The sequence below is a fragment of the Diadema setosum genome, chromosome 6, assembly GCF_964275005.1.
Source record: "Diadema setosum chromosome 6, eeDiaSeto1, whole genome shotgun sequence".
Classification (NCBI taxonomy): Eukaryota; Metazoa; Echinodermata; class Echinoidea; order Diadematoida; family Diadematidae; genus Diadema; species Diadema setosum.
In genome coordinates this window covers 10,794,883-10,819,586 of record NC_092690.1, presented here as the reverse complement: position 1 = coordinate 10,819,586, position 24,704 = coordinate 10,794,883, and the positions used below count along the sequence as shown (strand labels likewise).

The 24,704-nt window shown below is 39.1% G+C and overlaps 1 protein-coding gene across 1 annotated transcript; it reads left to right on the top strand.

Annotated features, from left to right (window-relative positions):
- The first annotated feature begins 339 nt into the window (after positions 1-339).
- LOC140229426 (uncharacterized) lies at positions 340-7,633 on the top strand. The gene is made up of 3 exons (XM_072309673.1): positions 340-2,704; positions 4,965-5,135; positions 6,596-7,633. Exons 1-3 carry the CDS (start codon positions 667-669, stop codon positions 6,847-6,849), a joined length of 2,463 nt encoding a protein of 820 aa, XP_072165774.1. The 5' UTR covers positions 340-666; the 3' UTR covers positions 6,850-7,633.
- Positions 7,634-24,704: the final 17,071 nt, after the last annotated feature.

Here is a 24,704-nt window from a genome sequence, read left to right as displayed (position 1 = left end):
TCAGCGGAATGTGATCTAGTGCATGAAAATGGAACAGACACAGATGGCAGTCAGGGTTTGAGCAATGATCCTTTTGAGGTATCAAAGAAAGAACATGAGGATCTTGAACAAATTGGGACATCAGCGGAATGTGATCTCGTGGGTGAAAATGGAACAGACACAGATGGCAGTCAGGGTTTCTGCAGTCCTTCTGAGGTATCAAAGGGGGGAAATAAGAATCTTGAAAAAACTGGGACATCAGCGGAATGTGATCTAGTGCATGAAAATGGAACAGACACAGGTGGCAGTCAGGGTTTCTGCAGTCCTTCTGAGGTATCAAAGGGGGGAAATAATCTTGAACAAACTGGGACATCAGCGGAATGTGATTTAGTGCATGAAAATGGAACAGACACAGGTGGCAGTCAGGGTTTCTGCAGTCCGTCTGAGGTATCAAAGGGGGAAAATAAGGATCTTGAACAAACTGGGACATCAGCGGAATGTGATCTAGTGCATGAAAATGGAACAGACGCAGATGGCAGTCAGGGTTTGAGCCATCATTCTGAGGTATCAAAGGGGAAACATGATGATCTTGAACAAACTGGGACATCAGTGGAATGTTATCTCGGTGGTGAAAAGGGAACAGATGCAGATGGCAGTCAGGGTTCGAGCAGTCCTTCTGTGGTTTCAATGGGAGAAAGTGACCAACTGACAGATGATGACTATGTTCCCGAGTCTGAGGATGTAAGCACAGATAGTGAAGATGAAGAGTTTATCCCACACAAATCCTGGAGAAAGTATGTGGATCAAACTTCACCAAATCACAGCAATAATGCATCAGAGGAAGAGAGTGAGCAACTTGAACAAGCAGGGACATCAGCTGAATGTCACATGTGTCATCAGCCATTGGGCAAGTTGGCACAAGGATCACCAAATCCCAGCAAGTCTGAATGTGAGCAACAGGCCAGTAAAACTGATAAAGGGATGAAAAAAATAACGGTTATGCGGACACACAACACAAAAGGCAAAAGATTGTGGGACAAAGGCTCATATTGTCCCTTCTGCAGGAAGTACGTCAAAAAATTGCCCCGTCATCTTGCTGAATTTAAGGGACATAAAGATGAGCTGGATGTAGTTCGATGGAAAGCTACAACTGACAAGGTTTTGAAGGACCAACTATTAACCAAGATGAGAAATCTGGGCAATTACTTACACAATCATGCCGTACTTCAAGAAGGAGAAGGCGAGATCATAACTGTGTATCGACCGAATTATGATGCTGACTATAAGAAGTATGTGCCTTGCCATCAATGCAAAGGATACTTCAGTAAAAGAGAGTTATGGAAACACAGTTGTAAGTTGGTTCCTGATGAAAATGAGAAGCATGAAACATCTCAAAAGAAGCGAAAAACAAGTCGCATCAAAAAGGGAAGACTTTTGCAACCAGCTCCTGGTATGTCCACAAAAGTCAGAGAAATTTATGCAGGCCTACGAGAAGATGAGAATGGTGTCTCCTCTTTTATTAAAGGAGATCAACTGACTAGACTGCTGGCAGAGAAACTAGCATTTAAACTTGGCCATGATGAAGACCAATTTGATTACATCAGAACCAAATTGAGGGAAACTGGAAGATTAGTACTGGAGTATAGAAAGGTAACTGCTGACAAGAATGCAGGATTAGCAGATTTGATCCATCCCAGCAAGTTCACCGACATTGTACAAGCAACCAGGAACATTTCAGGGTTTGATGAGAAGAGTCATACTTACACAACGCCAAGCTTAGCCCTAAAGCTTGGTCATACCCTGAAGAAGGCAGCTGGTGTTCTTTTGGGTCAGGCAATCATGAAAGAGAATGAAGCCATGGAAAGAAGATGCAACCAATTCATCAGACTCTGCGAGCTGAAGTGGACAGAGAGTGTATCGAGTCACGCATTACGCACCCTGAATGAGAATAAGAGGAACAATCCTACTTACCTACCTGTCACAAAGGATGTAGTTAAACTTACATCATATCTGAAAACTGAGACTGAAGAAGTCATCACAAAACTCAATGAAGAGACAACAGATGAGGACATATCTAAGGAGTACAGATACCTAACTGAGCTGACATTGACATCCATAGTAGTGTTTAACAGGAAACGATCTGGAGAAGTCAGCAAAATGAAACTAGATGACTTCAGCAAGTGTAAGCAAGGTGATGAGGTGACTGACGACTATGGCCTGTCCAAATGGGAAGCAAAACTCGGTAAAAACCTGTGGCGTCTGGAAATTGTGGGGAAGAAACAACGTGCAGTTCCTGTTCTTCTTACAAGTGAGATGAAAAGGAGTATGGACTTGTTGGTTGCTAAGAGAGGAGATGCTGGTGTGTATGAGACCAATCCTTATGTGTTTGCCCTGACAAGTTCTAATGGCCACATCAGAGGGAGTGATGTGGTTAGGAAATTCAGCATATCTTGTGGTGCAAGCAAGCCTTCGTACATAACATCTACAAGGTTGCGCAAGCATATTGCCACGGTCTCACAAGTGATGAACTTAAGAGACAATGAGCTTGATGTGCTGGCCAATTTTATGGGACACGATGTGCGCATTCACCGGAACTTTTACCGTCTTCCCGATCATGTCATGCAAGTAGCTAAGGTTTCCAAGATTCTCATGTGCATGGACAAAGGCTCCCTTGGTAAACTTCATGGATCAACTCTTGATGAGGTTCAGCTTGATGAAGGAGAAGGTATGTTATCAACTAAATAATATTCACTTAATATACTCTGGGAAGCTTGACTGAAATGTTATTATTGGGTGAGAGATAATGCGGTTATAATTGATGTTCTTTAATGCGTGGAACTTAATGTGCATAGAACATGTGGTATACAGGGCTTGGGCCCATTATTAGACGAAATGACACATTTCGGGAACAGCACATAGAGCTCTAGAGTCCAGACCAATCGTGTGGCTCCCAAAATTGAGCGAAGAGAAGATCACAGTCTGATAATTACATGCATTCATTCACCGTGCGGTTATCGCGCACAAGCATAGACTTACTACGCATACAAACATTGACAACACACGTGCTGATTTCAGTCAACGGATGGAACATATGTTTCTTTGCCGTGCATTCTGAAACTAAAAGAGCTCCCAAATTTTCTACAAAGATACTAAGAGCACCAGATGTGAAGTGTACTCTACCAGATAAATGTAGTACATACCACAATGGTCTTTTGTTATCAGGATAGAGTAGGGAAGTGTAAATCAGGCCCTAAAGGAGCTATCTCTCACCGCTAGTTTGCAGAATTTTCGCCTCTCCCATAGGCCATCCACCGGGCGGAGGTTTTTTCCTACCCTGGCCTTCTCTCCACTCGATGAGATACATTTCCGGTGCTCATACACATTCACTACGTACATGTACTTCAAGTTAGACAGATTGTGGGCAGTACTGCTTGTTCTGATATTGTTATCAAAGCACCACTGAGCCCAATGACTATTTTTATGTATAATTGTAATCTGAACAGGATCATTTTTGAAAACAAAGAAAAAATTACTTGTATCCCCCGCAAAAAAAAAAAAAAAAAAAAAAATGGATGTAGGCCTTTAATGTCTCCCTGATCGCAGTTCAATAATATATAGAGAGATCATTCACACCTTGGTAGGTACATAAAACAGTGTCAGTTCCCAAGATTAAAAAGCCTACTATTTAATATGGTATGCTTTAAATTTTGAATGAGACAGTTTTGAAAATTGTTCGATATTCTTAATCAAGGTCTATTCAATTCAATTCAATTCAATAGTTTATTCATTTCCATCATTACATAGAAAAGAAAAAAGTTGACATAATCCAAAGTGATACAATTTTTTTTTTCATTTCTCTTGCACTCGTCTGATAAAGGATTTTTTCAATACAATATAAAGTATATTATACACGAATGATGTCGTAAAAAAGAAACAATGCACTTTGTCATGGCAACAAAAATAGTAAATAATCACAATGATGGAAAACAGTGTTCCACTAAAAAAAGCCACGCTTGTAAGACGTGGAACACTGGAACAAAACAACAACAGCACCAATTTGTTATACCAATATATTCATTTTAAATTCTTCTATATACTATTGTACATTTTACTCATTAATATAATGATGCTGATACTATAAACAATACTTACTAGGATTTTAGGATGCAAACGTATAAACTATGTAACATATCACATTTGTGGCACAGACACTATGGGGCCAGGTGTGCCAGGAAAATTGAATGGAAAGGAAGATATGCAATCGGCCACAAAAAACATAACGACGACAACAACAACAATAACTCAATACACAGAAATAACAGAATTTGAGGAAATGCCCTCAGACAGATACTGGACAACGAAGAACAAAGAAAGAGGAGCAGGGAAGAATAGAGAAGGAAAAGGAGAGGTCTAAGTGTGTAAATGATTTTAGATCAGAACCAATATAGTTAATTCCAGAAGCTGATGCTTATAACTTAATAAGAACATATAAATCTAGAGATATATTTTTTGATAATTTTATACTACTAAACCACTGAAGAACAATCTAGTATCAGGCCAACAGGCAGTTCATGATAAGGCAAAGTAGTGACAGAATTAAAAAAATATGTCAACCCATTTACTCAACTACCTGATAATTTATCATTATGAATGTTACATGACCCAATACGACAATGATGTGAGGTGGTGTTCTTGGCTAAAATTTAAAAGATTTTAGTATCTTGTGGTTTTGGTGTAAATATGTTTACTGATTTTCACCTTCATAATCAAAAGTTTGATGAGCTAATCCTTGAAATTCCCCCCAAAACTGAGTGTCGTTTACCACATAATTATTTTGAGCTTACTTAGATACAATTCTGGTATCTTTTGATTGCAATGATGTCCCCTTTTACTACCATAAGGCTGGGAACCTTTGTGGTTTGTGAAGTGCCTCTTTTATAATGATTTCTTGCATCTTATTCTCCAATTTGAATTTGCATTTCCAGAAGTACCACTAGACGATGCCCTTGATCCAGATGTAGATCATGATGCTGATGAAGAGGACATAGTCATGGATGCTGAAGTATCAACGGATGCTAGCCAGCTACAGCATTCTGATGTTGGCCAGTTTGACAAAGAAAATGCAGTTAGAAGAGTAAAGGCAGTGATCAAATCTGGTAAGAAAATAGTCTTGCTATATTGCAGCTTTTTGCTCACACAGTGACGCAGAGCCAAATTGAATGTTATTTCAACGGAACCAAAAATAAAAATTTGACATTGCCATGGTATTTTTTTTTTTTTTTTGTAAAATAATTGCTAGTTGAGCTTAATTCCCTTAGTGTTAGGTTGGGGAATTCATCACATTGTTTAAAGTGATAATTCGAGTTTATTCATGATGGCAGTGTGTGTGTGCTCTTGTAAACCATGTCATATAGGGTACAGAGCAAAGTTTAAGACATACTGATGGCCTTTATTTTGTTTTTCTTGTGGAGTCCAAATAAGGAAAATGCAATAAAGACCGCCATTATGTCTTATTCTTGTCAGTACCCCATATGACATGTTTTGCATGAACACACACACTATTACAGCTGGTTACTAGTCGCTGGTCACTGGTCAGTATCCCTATTATTATGGCAACACCCCTACATGTGGTTCCCTAGCAGGTACAAAAATGTATTTTACCATATGAAGGCCTGATTCACAGTCTCCTCTTAATTGTTGTTCTGGAGATGGGGCTGCTGCTAGAACTCTGTGTGGCATTCACCTGGTCTCTGATCTGAGCCGTTGTTAACTTGCGATTTCTGAGGCTGGTGACTCGGATGAACTATCCTCAGAAGCAGAAGTGACTCGTGGTCTTCCTTTCCTGAGTCTTTCCTCATGTGTGCCAATTTCGTTGTAGCACTTGGTGGTTTTTGGACTCCACTTGGGGACATATTTAAAGTTTTTGCAGTTTTCTGAACTGACTGGCCTTCATTTGTTAAAGTAATGATGACCACTCATTTTTCTAAAAGCTTATTATAGTTCTTGCCATAATATGAAATTTAACAGTTGTCGAATAGGGCTGTCAGCTGTGTACTAAACTTATTTCTGCACAACACAACTGATAATTCCAATCCTGCTGATAGAACAACAACAACAACAAAAATCCACTGTATACAGTGTAATTCACCCTAGTAACGCACACCTGTTGCAAAACCATTTCAGGAGACTACCTCTTGAAGGTCATCGAGAGAATGCCAAAAGTGTTCAAAGCAGTAATTACAAGAAAGGGTGCTCATGAAAATAAAGAAAACGTTTTTAATGAGAAGGTGTGTCCAAACTTTTGGCCTGTATAGTATATATGGAACTGGGGCTTGATGGTGCGGGGAGACATCTGGGGGGGGGGGGGGGGGGGGATATGGTCCTTGTAGCCACCATGTATGGTCCAGGACTGCCGTGTTGATTCTCTAACTATATGGGACTGGGGCCTAAATTACAAGCCTTGTACTCTATGTATAACCTACCTCTGATTGAAAGTAACAGTAGCAAGCCAATGAGTTTTCCATTTCCTGGAACGCCATTCATGCCTATGAAATTACAAGTAACATTTTTTGCTGGATAAATTCAAATGTAAACGTTTGTCGTTTTTGCCATTCAGGTTCCAAAGTGAAAGGTACGAAACGAGAAAGGGGTCAGAAGAGAAAGAGACCATGGACTAAAGAAGAGAAACTGGCTGTAGCAAAGAGACTGAAGACCTGTTTTGAAACAACAAGTTTACCAGGAAAAGCTCAGTGTGAAGAGTGCCTTAAGTGTGAAAAATCACTACGGGGACGGGATTGGCACAACATAAAAGATTTTGTAAGGAATCAGATTAGAAAGGCGGATCCATTAGATTTCTTGGATAGGATCTAACATGGATATTCTTTTTTCAGCTGTATCGAGTCAAGAATACCAGATTGTAACTGTTTTGATGTTTCCAAATCAATAGATACATACTAAATGAAGTTTTTAAGAACAAGCTCTCCATGTAGTAGGTGGACTAGACCTACATTGCATAATCATGTTATTTCATTGTGGCCATGGACAGTGATGGATCATACGGCTTGAATTTGTTTTGCAAATTATGTGATAATGGACGCAGTGGCACAACGCCACAAGGTTGGTGTTGTATTTATCACATTTTATGTCCACTTAACTTCCACAATGAAATGAACTGCAGTAAATTGCCTGTTTTCATAGAGATGCAAGATTATTCATCTGTATTTGCAAACCATTACACATTACTGATAGTAAATACAAAACAAAAGAAAACAGTTTGTCACACAAGATTTGGCTAAAAAGAAAAATTGAAGATGAGCACAAATATATGCAACATTTGTTTTGCGATTTAAAAGATCAACATTTAACTCATTGGTTACAGATGTAGAAAAGTTAATGTGGGACAAACTTTTTCTTGTCTTGATATTTATTTAAGTATGAAGAAGTTTCCAGTGTAGAATCAATGGTTTGTCTTCTAATGGAAATGGGCTTGCACTTCAATATGGCTGTAAGAAACTGGGCAAAGACCAGTGCATAATGGTGAAATGCAAGGAAATTAGGGGAAACAACACATGAAATAGACACTGGAGGTCACTTAACAAGTGAAATACATGTATGAATTTGGGTTACTAGTGAGTCTTGCTGGTGAATAGTTGAATTGAAGCACTACAAAATAATAAAGTGTATTTCACTTCAGCCTCGATTGCAGTGTATATGCATTAGTTTATGATCAAGTATGAATACATGTAGGGCATGTAAATGACGTAAACTACCAGAAAATGTGTTCGATTGATTGACATGTAGATATACAAATTCACAGAAAATTATGTTGACAAGTTTGGTACATTTCAAATTTCAAATGAGGTGAAATGATGGAAATATAAATGAGAGGCAATGGCACACAAAAATTTTAAGAAGTTAGCATGTTGGTACATATGAGGAAGTGTGGCATCATAATCTGTCAACACCAGATTAGGAGGACCACATTCTTCAACTGTCCTGAACCTCAACTAAAAAATCAATTAGGCAATTGTCCATAACAATAGTGGGCTTGCTCATTCTTAGCAAATCCTGATTTCAGAAAAAAAAAAGTATGTAGGCCTATAATATGATTATGTGGTGATATAATGCTTGTTGATCTTAATTACTACAAAAATAAGATTGTTTATCCTACATGAAGAATTGATCCTGTTTTGTAGATCATGGATCATTTCCAAGTATGAACAAATTTCAAACTTGTTTATTTTATCAGGTAGGCCTATTTTGTTGCATAATTGAATCATCTTTTTTAAAGTAACTTCACCTCAAAAAGTTTCTCATCAAAAGTATGCGCCTGCAATTGTTGGGGCCAAAAGTGAGTCATTTTAATGGAATGTATATACACTTTTGACCTTGAGAACCCAGATGCAATGCAAGCACCTGTCGTTGAATTGAGCCTAAAAACGAAAATAGATTTATTATATTCATATGTCTTGCACTTGTTGGCAGTTTCACACTTTATTATGTGACTCGCCACAGTATGGTTATGGTTTTGAAGATTTCGTATTATATTGTATTATATTGTAGTTTCTACAATACAGGATATCATATAGTTTTCCACAAAAGAATCAAGTCAGTTTGATAAAAATGTATATATGCTTTTGACTTTGAGAACCCAGATACAATGCAAACACTTGTGGTTGAGTTAAGCCTAATTAAAACCACATGTAGATTTATTCCATTAAAATTTCGTAGGCCTACTTGTCTGCAAGCTCACACTTTATATGTGACTCGTCACAGTGGTTATGATTTTGAAGATTTTGTTGTATTATCTTGTAGTTTTCCACAAATGAAGTGAGCCATTTTGATGCAATGTAATTACAATTTTGACCTTGAGAACGCAAATGCAAAACAAGCACGTGTGGTTGAATAAGCCCAAATAAAAAGGTGTGTAGATTTATTCCATTAGAATATTTCACTTCTTGTTGGCAAGTTCACACTTTATCGACTAGCCCAGTAGTTGTAGTTTCATGGATTTTTGTTGAGAACATTGGTAATGACTATTGGTCAATACCTCAACAATATAAAGTGTTTTTTAAAGGGACCACTTATTGATTGCAACAGTGAATTCTAATTTTGCAGTACCTTGTATTTGAGGTATATGTTGTAACTTGTTATTTCCACTAAAAATTGGTAAAAAGATGAGAATTGAAGAAAATGACATAATACAATTACTCACAGACATCTGTGAACATAAAGCTGCACTCTTGGTTTGATCAAATCAGAGAGCCGATTCCTCACATATGGTAGATCAATTTGTAGAAAAAAAATAGTAAACTTGAATTAGAACCAAAAATGTTTAGGAATTGTTGTGAGAGGTGAACCTAGAAACCTGGGTACCTCAGAGTTCTTGAGGGGACATTTAAAAAAAAAAAAAAAATGAGATAAGGGACATCTATTGGTAAGAACCTTTTGAAGGCTCTTAAAAGTTTGAAGGTTTTGTAATTATCTTTACATAGGCTTAGTTTAGAATATTTAAGATTCTAACCACATGACATATCTATTACCATTTGAGAATTTAATATTTTGTTAAGAGTGTACAGGGTCAAGGAAAAGCTAGATTATGAATTGAGATAGTTTTAATAAATGGTAATGATTGAACTTCATTCAGGTGGAATTAGAATTCTATGAAGGGATTAGTTTGTGTCAGTACAGTGCATGCCGACTTTCAGGTGGCAGTGTAATGGTATATTGGCTTGTGTTACCCACTCGTTGATGCATTTTTTAAATGTTTTAAGATGTTCATTGTTTGTATTTGGCATATTAGCTATAAATCCTTAGACATTTGTAAAGTAGTTAGTAGTTACAGCTTATTTGTCTTATATTGTATAATTACACCCAAACACTCCGAATGTGAATACAATTCCAATGACTGAAATTGGTGTTTAGCAATTACATGCATAAATGTGCAAGGAGTCTAATGACATTAGAGTGCAAATTAGAATGACTAGGATATCAATACAGATACTGAAAGTCACATGAATTAAAAAAAAAAAAACAACACTCGAGGTGTTTCAGATGGTTGTCACTGCACTCTTTTTACATTTAAATGAGGAATGTGCAGTGGGAATGTACATGACATGTAGAGTGTTTGTGTGCTGTAAAAGTAGCACACATGAGCTATAGTCTGTTAATTTTATTGTGTCAGTAAAAACGGGACTACATAGTATGTATTTGAATAATTTGCAATGATTGCTGTCTTTGTGCATGCATCATGTATGTTGAGGCATGACACCTTCGCATTGCTATTGCATTCGGACATTTATGTTCACTCAATCACTGCACTGTCACCAAAAATAGAACTACAATAAAATCTGTCTGATGCAAATATCATCCATAATTGAAGTATATTAGAACGATAATGAAGGGTAAGGTACATTAGAGCACAGAATTACGGCACCATGCTAGACACATGTCTGATATCGTGCTTCAATTTGTATAACAGTGATTAAATCTAATTCTTGCCATGTGAAGGTACACTTTTGCTTCTGAGTTTTGCTGGTATTGCTTCAATGAGACATTGTGTCTGTTGTGTAGAGGGAAAATATGCCACTCGTGGTAGAAGTGTTACATGTATGTGCCATTTAATTCCAGAGTACATTGACTGAGTGGCCAGAGGAGAAGGAACAGGTCTTTACACAGTTCAGGTCAAAGCCATGCAACATTAAAGCAGGCATCATACTGCCCCGATTTTGATTCCCGGTGGACACACGATTGTGGAAAATGTCACATTGGTGTTGCCGTAGTCATTTGTGTTGGCTTTTGAAAACATCGTGTGACCGCTGGTAGTGTTTTTGGGCCTCCTGGAGCACCTTCCTGATCACTAAATTCTAAAAATTCCATAATCTTGTGTTCATCGGGAGTTAACATTCAGGACAGTGTGACATTAGGCTGAGATTAGCGTAATGTCCCACAAAGCTTGCAAGTGTCATCTGTCAATTTGAAGTGACATAATGTGAATGTTGTTTAAAGTTTAGACCTTTATAAACATCCAACTGACATGGTGGACTGTTTAACAAATGTTTTCTGATCGCGCACTTACTGTTTAGCTGGATATTTTGTTTTTTCGTCATTGTAGAGTTGCAATGGTGTGGAATACAATGTCCCTTTAGTGTCCTAGTTTGCCTGGGACAAATTTCATGCATCCAATAATTAAATGTGCGTCAGACTGGACGTATATTAGTTTCTTTGTTCTAACCAGATTCTTGCAAACTCAAAGGTCTTTTGATGTAGATATGATTATTTCAAGTGGAGAGATAGGGGTTGTTGTGATGATGGAACTATAAGTGTCAGGTTGTGCAAGAGGGGAGGGGAATACCCAGTGACTGGGCACTGGGTGGCTGAGGATATAATGGAGATGCTTGGGTTGAAGGAATCAGTGGAACAGCTGGCAAAGGCAAATGGAGTGTGATGGTATGGACATGTGTTGAGGAAGAAGGAGGAGGATGTCCTGAGGAAGGTGTCACAGTTTAAAGTAAATGAGCTACGAAAGCAAGGGAGATCGACCAAAGAAAATGTGGAAAGAGGGAAAGAGGCAGGTGGAGGAATTAAGAGCTCGGGGGGGGGGGGGCATTTCATAAAGCATTTTGGTCGGATATTTTTCTGACAAACTGTTACAAGCTATTGAAATCCTTGCATTTGATTGGCTGAGAGCCCAATTTGTCCGACAACTTGTCGGACAAAATGCTTCATGAAATGCCCCCTGGAAGATTGGCTTAAGAATGGAGGATGCCCCAAATTGGTAGAGGTGCCGAGAAGGTGTGAGAACCATTGCTGTGAGTGCTGTGAGGTAATTCCGGCCACTTCCGTGACGAGACAAACTCGGATAAAAAAAAAACAAACAAAAAAACCTGGAACGATAAGAACGATACTTCCACTGCACTGCGATGCAGTTGAGTTGAGTTGAAGGAATGTCAATCTATTTCCAAATCACAGCATTGAGATATCGTAATAAAGTTTCATTGTTGTGATGAGTTTTGGCAGAAAATTGTTAATATGTATATTGGTAACACATATCACATTGCGGTGGAAGTATGAACAAAGCTTAATAAATGACAAAACTTCTTTAGTGGTGGCATGAAGGTTGTGCATTGAATGAATTAAATAAATAAGAAAGGAAATTACTAAGAAAAGAGTGGTGTTACAGAGGACTAATAAGGAACATATACATCTTTTTTTTTTTTTTTTTGGGGGGGGGGAACATCCATGCTTATGCCCCAGTGTACATAAGTTTCATTGCACATACCGTACCTATAACCAAAATATGGCCAACTGTTAATTTGTGTTCCAAATGAAACAATAATTTTCTTATTTGGCTATCCAAGGATGAATATCCAATTGAATCCCCATTGGAGATCCCTATTGAATACACATTGACAATTGGGAGTACTGTTGTACATGGAAAGTGAAACAATAGAATTTGTCCCCATTGAAACCAGTTGGCACGTGACCCACTGAAATTGGCAAAAGTGACAGGGACCCTTGAACAACTAGGGCTCCTCCAAATGGAGTTTAGTACTATGCAGTAGAGGACGTACAAGCATGTAGAAACAAAAGTATTTAGCCCTGTTGAATTTAAAATCTGTTAAGAATGATTTAAACGAGCTAGATTCAGAGCAATTATCAATTTTGAATGTTTAAATTTGCATTCAACTGCGGACGTTCCACAACTGCGCTTGCGCAACTCCCGATCACACGTCACAAAAAATATACCTCACACTGCGGACGTATCTGCGATAACCGGACGGTCCTCGATCTCATACTGGTGGCGAATATCGGCAGGGCCTAAATTATGTTGCCGTGTACTCGCCCCCCACCACCCTTGGGGGGGGGGGGAACACATCAAAACATATTCATCTCATGCAATTGCTAGTAATCCACCAGCACATTTCATAAAAAGGGCGATACAAGTCTAGAATACACCTGTATACATATCAAAAAAAAAAAAATATGTTCATTATAATATGGCATGCAAATCTTAACGACTGGTGTGTTTTGATGTAATTGGTCACATGGTCATGACGGTAGTTCCAATATATGAAGAAGGTGCATGGGTAAAAGCCAGGGGTTAAAATGGGATAACATTCCAATTGGATTATTGTATACATCAGTCCCTTTAAAAGTAGCCCCCCCCCCCCCCCATGTGATTTAATTCCGTGAAAGTGACGGGACCCGACCCTTGAACAACGGTAATTACGGCTCGTCCAAATGTAGGTTAGTGCTATATGCAGTACCTTGTACCTTGTAGTAGTTATCCCCGAAGACCTCCGCTAGGAAGGGTAACTCAATGCTAGCGAGAGTGGTAGCACAAGTTTATTTTGCTTTATGAGAGCTTTGGGGTTTATTATTATTATTTTTTTTTAGTTTGGTTTTAGTCAATAGAGGACGTACATGTAGCCTATGTAGAATATAATTTGTTTATCCCGTTTGATCTTAAAAACTGATAGAATAATTTAAACGATCTAGATTCGAGTGCAATTATCTACTTGGCATTCAGCCGCGGACGTTCTACAACTGCGCTTGCGCAAATCACGATCACACGTACGTCACACAAATTATTACCGTACATCGCGGATGTACTGTGGTATCTGTGATAATGATGTAATATACGGTCCTCGATCTCACCGGTAGACAGCTCTGCCCATTGTAGGATGTCGGCAGGGCCTATATTAAATTACCGTCTATAGGTAATCAACATTCAGTTCATACGTGCGATCAAAAAGACCCCCCCCCCCCCCTAGGGGGGGGGGCACTGTCACCCGATAACACACCATTTTACAATTTGTCACCCAATGGCAAAAATTTTTTTATTTGTCACAAAAATCCCAAAATTTACCCTTTTCCCTTTTTTACCCTCTTACCCTTATACATCAAAATTATTAGGCCTACCTACGTTTACCTTTGAACAGCCTCTCTCTCTCTCTCTCTCTCTCTCTCTCTTTCTTTCTTTTTTAATAGTGGGTCTTTTTAGTGTCTTTTTAGTGGGTCCCTCCATTTTTCGCACTGTAAGCAACGGTATACATGTACTTCACTTTGATCACTTCTGTTTCTTTTTTTTATACAATGTATGATTACTATAGGTCCTCAATTGTACAGTCTATTCATTTCACTATGTTCTTATTATTTACCTTATTCTCTGTTATCAAAAGAAGTGGAACATATGTTTTGTCGAAAAATGAAATAAACTTTGAATTTGAATTTGAATTTAGCCTGACGTGGTATATAGGCCTACACAAAGACCCACACAATTTTTTTTTTAGTGCCCAAACGACTTTCTATTTTTTGGGGTGTATCACCTAAAGCACTCCCCTCCTTTCCGTTGAGATGGTCAGCTAAAGGTTTTTTTTTTTTTTTTTTTTTTATTTCATTTCATTCATTTATTTATGCACGGCACATACTTCAGCCCGAAGGCTGTTCTTCCGCAGGTCCGTGCGGATAAAAAATACAACATAGATATACATTTTATACAGAAATGAACAAAGAAGCCAAAAAACAAAACAAAACAAACAAACAAACAAAACTCATACTTAAAAACAAAAAAATATAGAAAAAAACAATAACATGTTGATGAAACTGCGGCACACATTTCGACAGAAACAAGCATGATCAATCAAAGATAACCATGTACAATTATACAAGTACATCGCCGTAGTTTAAAATGAAAGAGACGAAAAAAGAAATGAGAGTTCAGGAGAGAGAGAGAATGAGGGAGACAGACAGAAAGAGAAACACAGAGAGAGAGGGAGAGAGAGAAGGAGAGAGAGGAGAGATAGGGAGAGAGAAGCCCATACAAAAGAGGGAAACTGAAAAAGTTGTCAAGTAACAGTTTCGGTCAAGTGCGTTTTTTAAAGCTTACAAACGTTGGTTTTTGTTTCAATTCCAATGGTAACTTGCAATGCATTCCAATCCCTATGTCATTTTCATGTTTGAGTGCAGACCTCCGCCCCGCCCCCTACCCCCCCCCCCCCTCCCCCCAGTCTCTGACTGAAATTAATGTAGCTGCTTAACCGCTCACTAACGGTATTTCAAGCGAAGTTTTCCCAAAAACTGGTTCGGCACGTATAGGGCCTACCGATATCCAGCATATGTCTATATCGGTATGAGATCAAGGACCGTCGGTTATTGCACCTGTTTGCGGGTACGTCCGCGGTGTGAGGTACATTTTGTGTAACGTGTGATGGTGATTTGCACATGCGCACTTGTAGAACGTCCACAGTTGAATGCATAACATCAAATATTAAAGATATATATTAATATAATAAAATATTAGCGCATTTATAAAAAATAATTATTCTAAGCAGTTAATTAATTGTTTTCAAATTCAAAAGCGCTAATTAGATTATATTCTACATACGTCCTCTATTGCATAGCACTAAACTTGGTCCACGGTTGACGCCATAAACATGTAAGTGTGTGTGTGTGTGTGTGTGTGTGTGTGTGTGTGTGTGTGTAGGGGGCACTTTGGGGCTACTGTCTGGGGCCCCGTACAGGATGAAATAACTGGCTTTAGTGCTTTGGATATTATTCTCTGATGAGTACTACTTCCGATTGCAAAAGCAAGTAGCCTTGACCCTTTTCAGCTGAATAAAATCAATGTGTGTGTGGGGGGGGGGAGGGGGTAAGGGGGCAATTTGGGGCTACTATCTGGGACCCCATGCACGATAAAATAACTGGCTTTGGTATTTTGGATTTCTCTGATGGGTAGGCCCTACTAATTCCATTGCAAAAGAAATTAGCCGTGACCCTTTTTCAGGTGAATGAAACTATTGTGTGAGTATGTGTGTTGGGGGGGGGGGCACTTTGGGGCTACTGTCTAGGGCCCCGTACAGGACAAAATAACTGGCTTTGGTGTTTTGTATGTCTCTGATGGGTACTACAACGGTACTTCCATTGCAAATGAAATTAGCCGTTACTCTTATCAGCTGAATAAAGTCAATGTGTGTGTGTGTGTGTGTGTTTGTACGTAGGGCTTATAGGGGGTGGGGCACTTTGGGGCTACTGTCTGGGGCCCCGTGCAGGATAAAATAGCTGGCTTTGGTGTTTTGGATATCTCTGATTGGTACTCCTTCCATTGCAAAAGAAATTAGCCCTGACTCTTTTTAATTGAATAAAATCAATGTTTGTGTGTGTTTATACGTAGGCCTATGGGGGGTGGGGCCCTTTGGGGCTACTGTCTAGGGCCCCGTACAGGATGAAATAGCTGGCATTGGTGTTTTGGATATCTCTGGTGGGAACTACTTCCATTGCAAAAGAAATTAGCCGTGACCCTTTTCAGCTGAATAACACCATATTTCTGGGGCCCTTTGGGGCTACTGTCTGGGGCCCCGTACAGGATAAAATAGCTGGCATTGCTGTTTTCATGATAAGTACACCCAAAGGAACAATATCCACCAAATTTTGTCCGTGACCCCCTTCGGCTGAATAAATCCATTTTTCGGGGTCCCTTTTTGTGGTCCCTAGGCTTACGGTACAGGATGTGACTTGCCAGCAATTCATTTTATTGACCCTTGGCCACATCCTTACATGATGAGACCATCAAAAAGTGTGACCCTTTTCAGCTGAATAAATGCTCTGGGCCCCCGGTCTAGTAGGGCGCTTGTTGCGACACAGATTGTCGCCCCTACACGGATTGTCGCCCCGAGCAGGAGGCGACAATCCGTGTAGGGGCGACAATCCGTGTCGCAACAGCGCTCGCTCATGAACTGCGAATCGAATGTACAGTATGCGAGTCCGTTCATTCTGTACAAATTGGCCATATTGCGCCAAGCTATAGAATTTTAGCGAAGTCCACGCGCTTGCGCACTTCAAATTTCAGCTAAACTTAGGGACAATGAATAATTAATGTCCCATAGCGTTTCCATGTAAGAAAAAAAAAATATTCGCTAGGGGGAAAGAGTAGCGACCCCCCCCCCCCCTTAAAAATGAGAAATCTTTTTCTCTAGACCCTAAAGCATTACAGTCAAGATATGTTTTATATAGATAACTTTAGATAAAGAATATTATTTGTTCACGACAATATCTAGGAGAATTCACTTAGGGAACCGGGCTACCATAATTATTATGTGAAAGTGGGGGGGGGGGGGGATTCCATGTTCATCTTCTTCAGAACTAGTGTGCAGATTTTACCCCAAGTTGTGGGAATCATTCTTATGGGATAGGGATCCAAAGTCAGTTTTATTGGGTATGTGGCCCAAGGGGGAGGGGGGGGGGGAGGCTCCTCCTAGAAAAAAAAAAACAATGGAGAAGTGGCTTTAAAGGGTTTGTACAGTTCTGGTCGAGGTGAGATAGCTTTTATCGTTTTGTGAGATATTCAGAAACCACTCTATGATAAATCAAAGAGCATGCAATTCAAAGGGGTATCTAAAGTTTATTTGATGAAAATCGGTTTTGAAATGGCTGAGATATCAAAAATCAAGGTGAAACAAAGAGATCCTAATAAAAGCGTGGCCTGTAGTCTTTTATTATTATCGCTTTTTGGATATCTCAACCATTTGAAAACCGATTTTCATCATAATATTATGAAGAGCTCAGTTGCAAAAGGTACTACATCCATTTTCCATCAAAATCCACTTTTTGACCTTGATGTAAACATTTTTACTAGGTCATTATTACACCTATAGCCTACTAACGAAAGCTGAATTTCCAAACAGAAAGTGTTTAAAAATTATATTAAAAAATCAGTTCGGTTTCAAAAGGTACTACATAGAGAGCAGCATTGACTTGACCCTCGACCATTGTCTACTGACATAATCTGTAAACAATAGAAGTTGCCTTTTGGCTTTTTTTTTTTTTTTTTGGATTTCTGTTAAAATCACCACACAAATCTGACAAATTGTATATCTTCAAAAAACAATGGAGGAAAATGTAGGAGAACCCATCGACAAAACAAACCATCCTAAGAAAAGGATCAGGAATTAAAGCAAGAACAAAGGAGAAACGGCGGAGAGACAGAGAAAGAGAAATTACGCGACTTCCATGTATAGTCCCACATACTGCATTTACTGTTAGTTACCGGTACTGTGCGTTACTGCTAGGGTGTTGAGTTTGAGCCATTGTCCCGAGAATCATTACAAACACTTTTTAGGGTTGGACTATGACTTATATAAATGGGTTCACAGCTAATTAAAGTGTGTGACAACTAGTCTGAGAGCAAAGTTACTTTGTTAAATGTATACAATGGCATGAAATTCTGACATCCCTGCCAACAGTGCTTTACCAATGGGTATGCTGTCTTATTTTACACATGCATAATGTAAAATACCAGGGCTGGAAAGTACATAGTGGCGAGAGGCATTGAACACTAGATTAATATTCATTCTTGTAAGTGACACCTTTTACTTATAAAGTGTCACAAAGGTAATACCAAATGTGTGTTTAGTAAAGGTGGCCATATTACTCATCGACGGTCTTGATTTTATCAGCTTTTAGATTACCAGATTCATCTTATCTGATAAAGAACATACCAGAATTAAATAATGAATTTAATTACAGCGTTGAGAAAATACAGCACATTCAGATGCTGCTCTTCCACCTTTTCCCTTCGAAGTTCCATTGAAATAGAAATGAAGAAAAAAAAGAGACAATGAATACAGTATTCTTGAGACACGTCAAGGGAGAATTCACAGAGAGAAAAATAGCCAAAGAATTTAATACAAAGAAGAAAAAGAAAAGATATCATGAGATAAAGCTCATGAGAGAACAACAAAACGAGAAAAAGGAAGAGAGAAATTATCCCTTCCCATCTATAACCGTTTGAGCATAATGGATCCCCTCCCCCCATGCTGGATGGATCCAGAACATTTGAAGCATGTGAAAATTGATTGAATGCTTAGACCAATTGTTTGTTTGTTTGTTTGTTTGTTTGGTTTATTTTTGCATTTTCTTTCTCCAAATACAATTGCAAATGAAAACAGAATGATACAGATAACATACAAATCAATACAAAAAAAAAATATAATTTGCGTAACAACATTAGTCTGAAGTGACATATGAATCAGAATAACATATTAAGGCATACTGTATCTATTAACAAAGGAGAAATCAATACAGGGACCGTCATCATAAGCAGAGCTTGACGTGGATGAGGCCCTATCTGAATATGTGATACCAATATCATACAACACCAATTATATATGTACTCATAAAACTCTTAATCTTAATACACGAAACACATTTTGCTAGAGAAAAAAGAAAACGAAAAAGAAAAAAAAAGAAAAAAAAACAGAAAAGAAAAATAGTGAATTGGCGCTTTAAAACAAGAAAGAAAAAAACAGCACGCTGCACCATTGACTACTGCATGGTATAGTAGACTATAAAAGTGTAGGTGTGTGCGAGTGACAGTGCGTCGTGTGTGCAGGTGACAGTGCAAGAGAGAATAAAGGCTGTAGCATGCCTATTCTGGGGGTAAGGTATGGGCTTTACTTAATGACAATGACAATCATTCGTTCAAAAATATTGGTCAGCAAGGGAAAAGTGGGGCACTGCTGTGCACATTGGTTTGTTATTCTTGCTGCTAAATAGGGCAGGGCATTGTCAATTACCTAGGCTCCCATCACCTCGTATCCCATTCCCATCAACACTATTGCTGAAAAAAAAAAATCCGCGAAACATGTCATAATATCACATTGAATATATCTCTGGCATGTGAAATTTCGGTTTCAAAAGGTACTACATCCAGTTTCGGTTTCAATTGGTACTACATCCACAAAAACATCCAGTTTCGGTTTCAAAAGGTACTACATCCACAAAAATATAAAAATGACCAATTCATTAAAAATAAGGGAGTGGTCTTCCGGGGGAGTAGTCCTCCGTGGGATTAGTCCTCCGAGGGAGTAGTCCTCCGGGGGAGTGGTCCTCCGGGGGAGTGGCCCTCCGGGGGAGTGGTCCTCCGGGGGAGTGGTCCTCCGGGGGAGTGGTCCTCCGGGGGAGTAGTCCTCCGGGGGAGTTGTCAGGTGGGAGTATAGTCCCCTGGGGAGTTGTCCTCGGGGGAGCAGTCCTAGAACCGATTTTAGAACATGTGAATCTCGAGTCGTTAAGCACCAAGTTTATCCAAATTTTGCTGGTGTTGTTTGTTCGTTTGTTTTTTGATAAACAGAATTCAATAAATAAAATAAAACTACCCGAGATTTTATCTCGTCCTTGTTTATAAAGTGCTGGGAATCAGGTTGAACTCATTGAGATCCTTCTGAGGCATAAGGCTAACGTAAACACCAAGGATAGCTTCGGACAAACGCCCCTCCTGGATGCTGCTAAGAAAGGACAAGACAGGATTGTACGCATTCTGATTGAAGCACAGGCAGAGTTAGATGTGAAGGTTAGTATTTGTAATCTAATTGATACTACACTATGTACATAAGCCTCTGATCTTTAACGTGTTCACATTACCTACGGGTGCGTTTATCTAACAAGGTTAGATCTTTAGTTTTTCGTTCTGTGGCAAATTCACGCGTTTGAGGCATTTTGGGCGATAGAATTGTGATTAACGCAACCTATTTTTCAATCTCGTTTGGAATGCCGATAAAAACTAGAAATGTCGCTATGGCGACTGATGCCTCCGCCATAATGCATGATTCTCCCAATAGGTGTATGGTACAATGTCTTCACAATGTGTTATGACAGTTTCACAAAACTGACAAAATATTGAAATGACAGGTTTGTCAGAAATATCTTGAATGTTCACTTTCCTTGAACTAGGTTTGCTATAATTGTCTAAGAGTGCAGGTACCTGTATTTGGGGAATTGAGAACTTTTACTTGACTTCTGACCTACCCTTTTATAAGTTTATGCATTGAGTAATTTTCAAGGTATGAAGAAAGAGTGTAATTACAGTATAAAATATATATATATTTGCATTTAAACCTGACCTTTGACCCTTAACCTTTGACCTTCTGGCTGGAAATTTCTCAGAGAATCTCCATTAGGGAATACATGTATATATCAAGTTTTAGTTTTAAAAATAATAATGTAAGCATTGCATATAGTTTTAAAAATAATAATGTAAGCATTGATATATAGTATATGAGGGAAATAGTAACATTTTGAGGAGTTGACCTTGACCTTTGACCCCCAGACTAGTGACCCATGACCCCTACATTCCCTAGAAAATCCCTGCCAGTCAGTACATGTGTACATTTGTATGTACCAAGTTCCATGAAGATACATTGAACCATTTGCAAGAAAAGTGAAATTGTAACATATTCACCTAACCTTTGACTTTCTGACCTTTGACCTTATGACATGAAACATGAAACATGAGAATCTTTATGCAGTAGTACATGTCTACAATAAGTTTCAAGATAATACCTTCGGGCACTGCATGGATATGGGGGAAATAGCAATGTTTTTAGCATTTGACCTTGACCTTATGACCTTTGACCTCTTGCCAATGTCACTAAAATCTACTCAACTACTCCCCATCATACATCATCCTTGGACCAAGTTTGGTGAAAGCTGCTTCATCCAGTTTAGAGTTATCACGTAAACAGATAAATTTTAGGATTTGACCTTGATCTTTGACCTTTGACCTCTGTCCAATTTCACTCAAAACCTAATCAAGTAATTGTCCCATCATACATCATCCTCAGACAAATTTTGGTGAAATTTGCTGAATCCAGTCTTGAGTTATCGCGTAAACAGATACAATTTAATGATTTGACCTTGACCTTTGACCTTTGGCCGATTTCACCCAAAATCTAATCAATTAATTGCCCCATAATACTTTATACTTGGACCAAGTTTGGTAAAATTCCAGTGAATATTACTCAAGTTATCGCGTAAACGAATGCGGACGGACGTACGTACGGACGTACGGACGTGCGTACGGACGGACGGACGGACGGACAACCCGAAAACATAATGCCTCCGGCACCACTTCGTGGCGGAGGCATAAAAAACACACGCACAAAACGAAGACCCATTGAGGATATGGTTAAAAAAAAATGCCCCCGCTATCTCGTACATGCGAGTTATTATTTCTTACGTATTATCTCATACATGTGTACGACATAATGATCTTATACATACAGGTTCAAAGTAATAAGACGTAAACAATTGCGGCAGTGAGGGACAGACTCCTACAATTTTACTCTGAACTCGGATTCACACAGAGGAAAACATTATATTACTTGGTTTCCAAACACAGAATAGTGATAAGCCTCAGACATTTGAAGCGTGTTTTATAGAGCCTTGCTTTGTATCGACATGAACGCACAGATATCCTGGACGTGTCATTATTTATGTTGGACATCATATCAAATACACCTGGATAATTACAAGTCTTTAAAACCCTGAAGAAGACACGAACCTGAAAAATAGATAATACTTTCACTTGATTATTTGTGGTGATTTTTAATTAAAATTCATTCTTGTGGATTGGATGGGAGATGAAGGTCTCTTTCAGTTACATACAGGCCGCAAAGCTCAAAGACGAAGTTGAAACCTTGCATGACTGACCATATATGAAGACATCATGATTTAGACAAACTTCAATTTCAAGAAAATCCACCGGGAACAGTTTGTCTTCTGTATTGCATAACTCTAGAGAATTGTACTTATAATAGGTTTCCCAGCCATTGTGTACGTCTTATAACTTATAACTCTGTACTTGTATGTATAAGATCATAAATGTCGTACGTAAGTCGTACATACGGCATTTTTTTTTTTTTTTTAACCCATGTCCCCAATGGGTCTTCGTACATCTGGGACCACGGTTGTTTTTCTGTAGATAAACTTACTGTAACGTTTTGTAACCTGTCCTGTTTGCATAATCTTCGAGGGCTGCCCAGTCACCTACCAGCTGTTTCCGGTTGCGGAGGAAAGCGCGCACCATGTGTGTTTTCCACTTTAAAGGCGAGTATGCCGCACGCCCAACATTGGAGTTATCAGTGAGGCCCATGCAGCTCCAATCTGCAATTCCCTCCCACTCTGTAAGCGTCACGGGGGGGGGGGGGGGGGGCATGGATGGCACTTACCCCTCCCCCCCCCCCCTGTACCCCCTGTAACAAAATAATTGATAAATAATTATTTGAACACCAAAATGAAAAATAGAGGCACTTTTCTCGTCTAAAAGTTTTCAATTTCAGAATTGAAAATGCAAAATATTCTCCCCTAAAGGGGCAAAAAGCATAATTCATTATTATAGCATCAATAACCTAATATTTACTTATGAGTAAAAGGAGTGTTTAGATGGTAGCCTCACGTCCTCGAGTGTGCCCTATGAAGCATACCTTTAACCTTACACTTTCCTTTTCTTCTATGTTTTTTTTAACAATATAAGAATAATTTTTATCGCTCGAAAAATGCGATCAGGTTTAAGCTTTTAATGAATACATTTCAGACGAATGCCAAAGTGAAAGTGGCTCGCTCATATTGCCCGTACATAATATAGTGAAATGTACTGTTTTCATATAAGATATGATGACAGTCCTTCGCAGTGATGCTTGTTTTACTTCGTTTAATTCCCTAGAAATTTGAATTAAAATGTTCTTTAAACGCGACTTTTACACTCTGTTTTTACAAAAAAAAAAGTCCCAACTGTGATACCCCCTCCCACACCATCCCCCGCTCGGTCGCTTCGCTCCCTTGCCGAGGATTTCACATCGTCACATAAAGTGCCCTCGTCGAGATTTTGCCCCTGTAGAGCCCACTAATGTCAAAATCGCCCACTAATGTCAAAACAGCCACTATTGTCATAACACGTCGACGACAAATGTCATAACGACCACTAATGTCATAACACGTCGACGACAAATGTCAAAACAACCACTAATGTCATAACACGTCGACGACAAATGTCATAACGACCACTAATGTCATAACACGTCGACGACAAATGTCAAAATCGGATCAACCACTAATGTCATAACACGTCGACGACAAATGTCAAAATTTCCATTTTTACTGCAAATGTCATAACACGTCGACGACAAATGTCAAAATCGGATTAACCACTAATGTCACAACACGTCGACGACAAATGTCAAAAATTTCCAAATTTACTGCAAATGTCATGACGCGTCACAAGGGCGGATCCAGGATTCCATAAAGGGGAAGCGCCTTTACAAAATCAAAGGCTGGCGCGACCCTCGCCCCCCCCCCCCCCCCCATTTTCTTATTCTTATTTCTGTTGTGATGACAAAATAAAGAGAGTTGGCACTAAAGGTGGATGCGCCCCCTCTAAATCCGCGATTGCGTCAACCACAAATATCAATATTGGATTAACCACAAATGTCATAACATGTCGACCACAAAATGTCATAACGCGTCACAGGGGCGGATCCAGGAATTCCGTAAAGGGGGGGGGGGGGGCTTTACAAAATCAAAGACTGGCGCGACCCACCTTTTCTTATTTTTGTTTCTGATGATTTAACCTAATATAGTGAGGGTGCGCCAGATCATTGCGTCAACCACAAATGAAAAAACTCATTGCTTGCATTACAGGGGCGGATCCAGGAATTTTGTAAAGGGGAGGCGTCTTTACAAAGTCAAAGGCTGGCGCGACCCTCCCCCTTCCCTTTTTCTTTTTTTTTTATTTCTGTTGTGTTGACGAAATAAAGAGAGGGGCATAAAGGGGATGCGCCCCCTCTCAATCCGCGATTGCGTCAACCACAAGACAAAATCGGGGATTAACCACAAATGTCATAACGCGTCACAGGGGTGGATCCAGGAATTCCGTAAAGGGGGGGGGGGCGCCT

Coding starts and splice junctions, on each gene's coding strand:
- LOC140229426 (XM_072309673.1), top strand. CDS start 667: ATGGGAGAAAGTGACCAACTGACAGATGATGACTATGTTCCCGAGTCT. Junction 2,705..4,964: donor TCAGCTTGATGAAGGAGAAG/GTATGTTATCAA, acceptor TTGCATTTCCAG/AAGTACCACTAGACGATGCC. Junction 5,136..6,595: donor AAAGGCAGTGATCAAATCTG/GTAAGAAAATAG, acceptor TTTGCCATTCAG/GTTCCAAAGTGAAAGGTACG.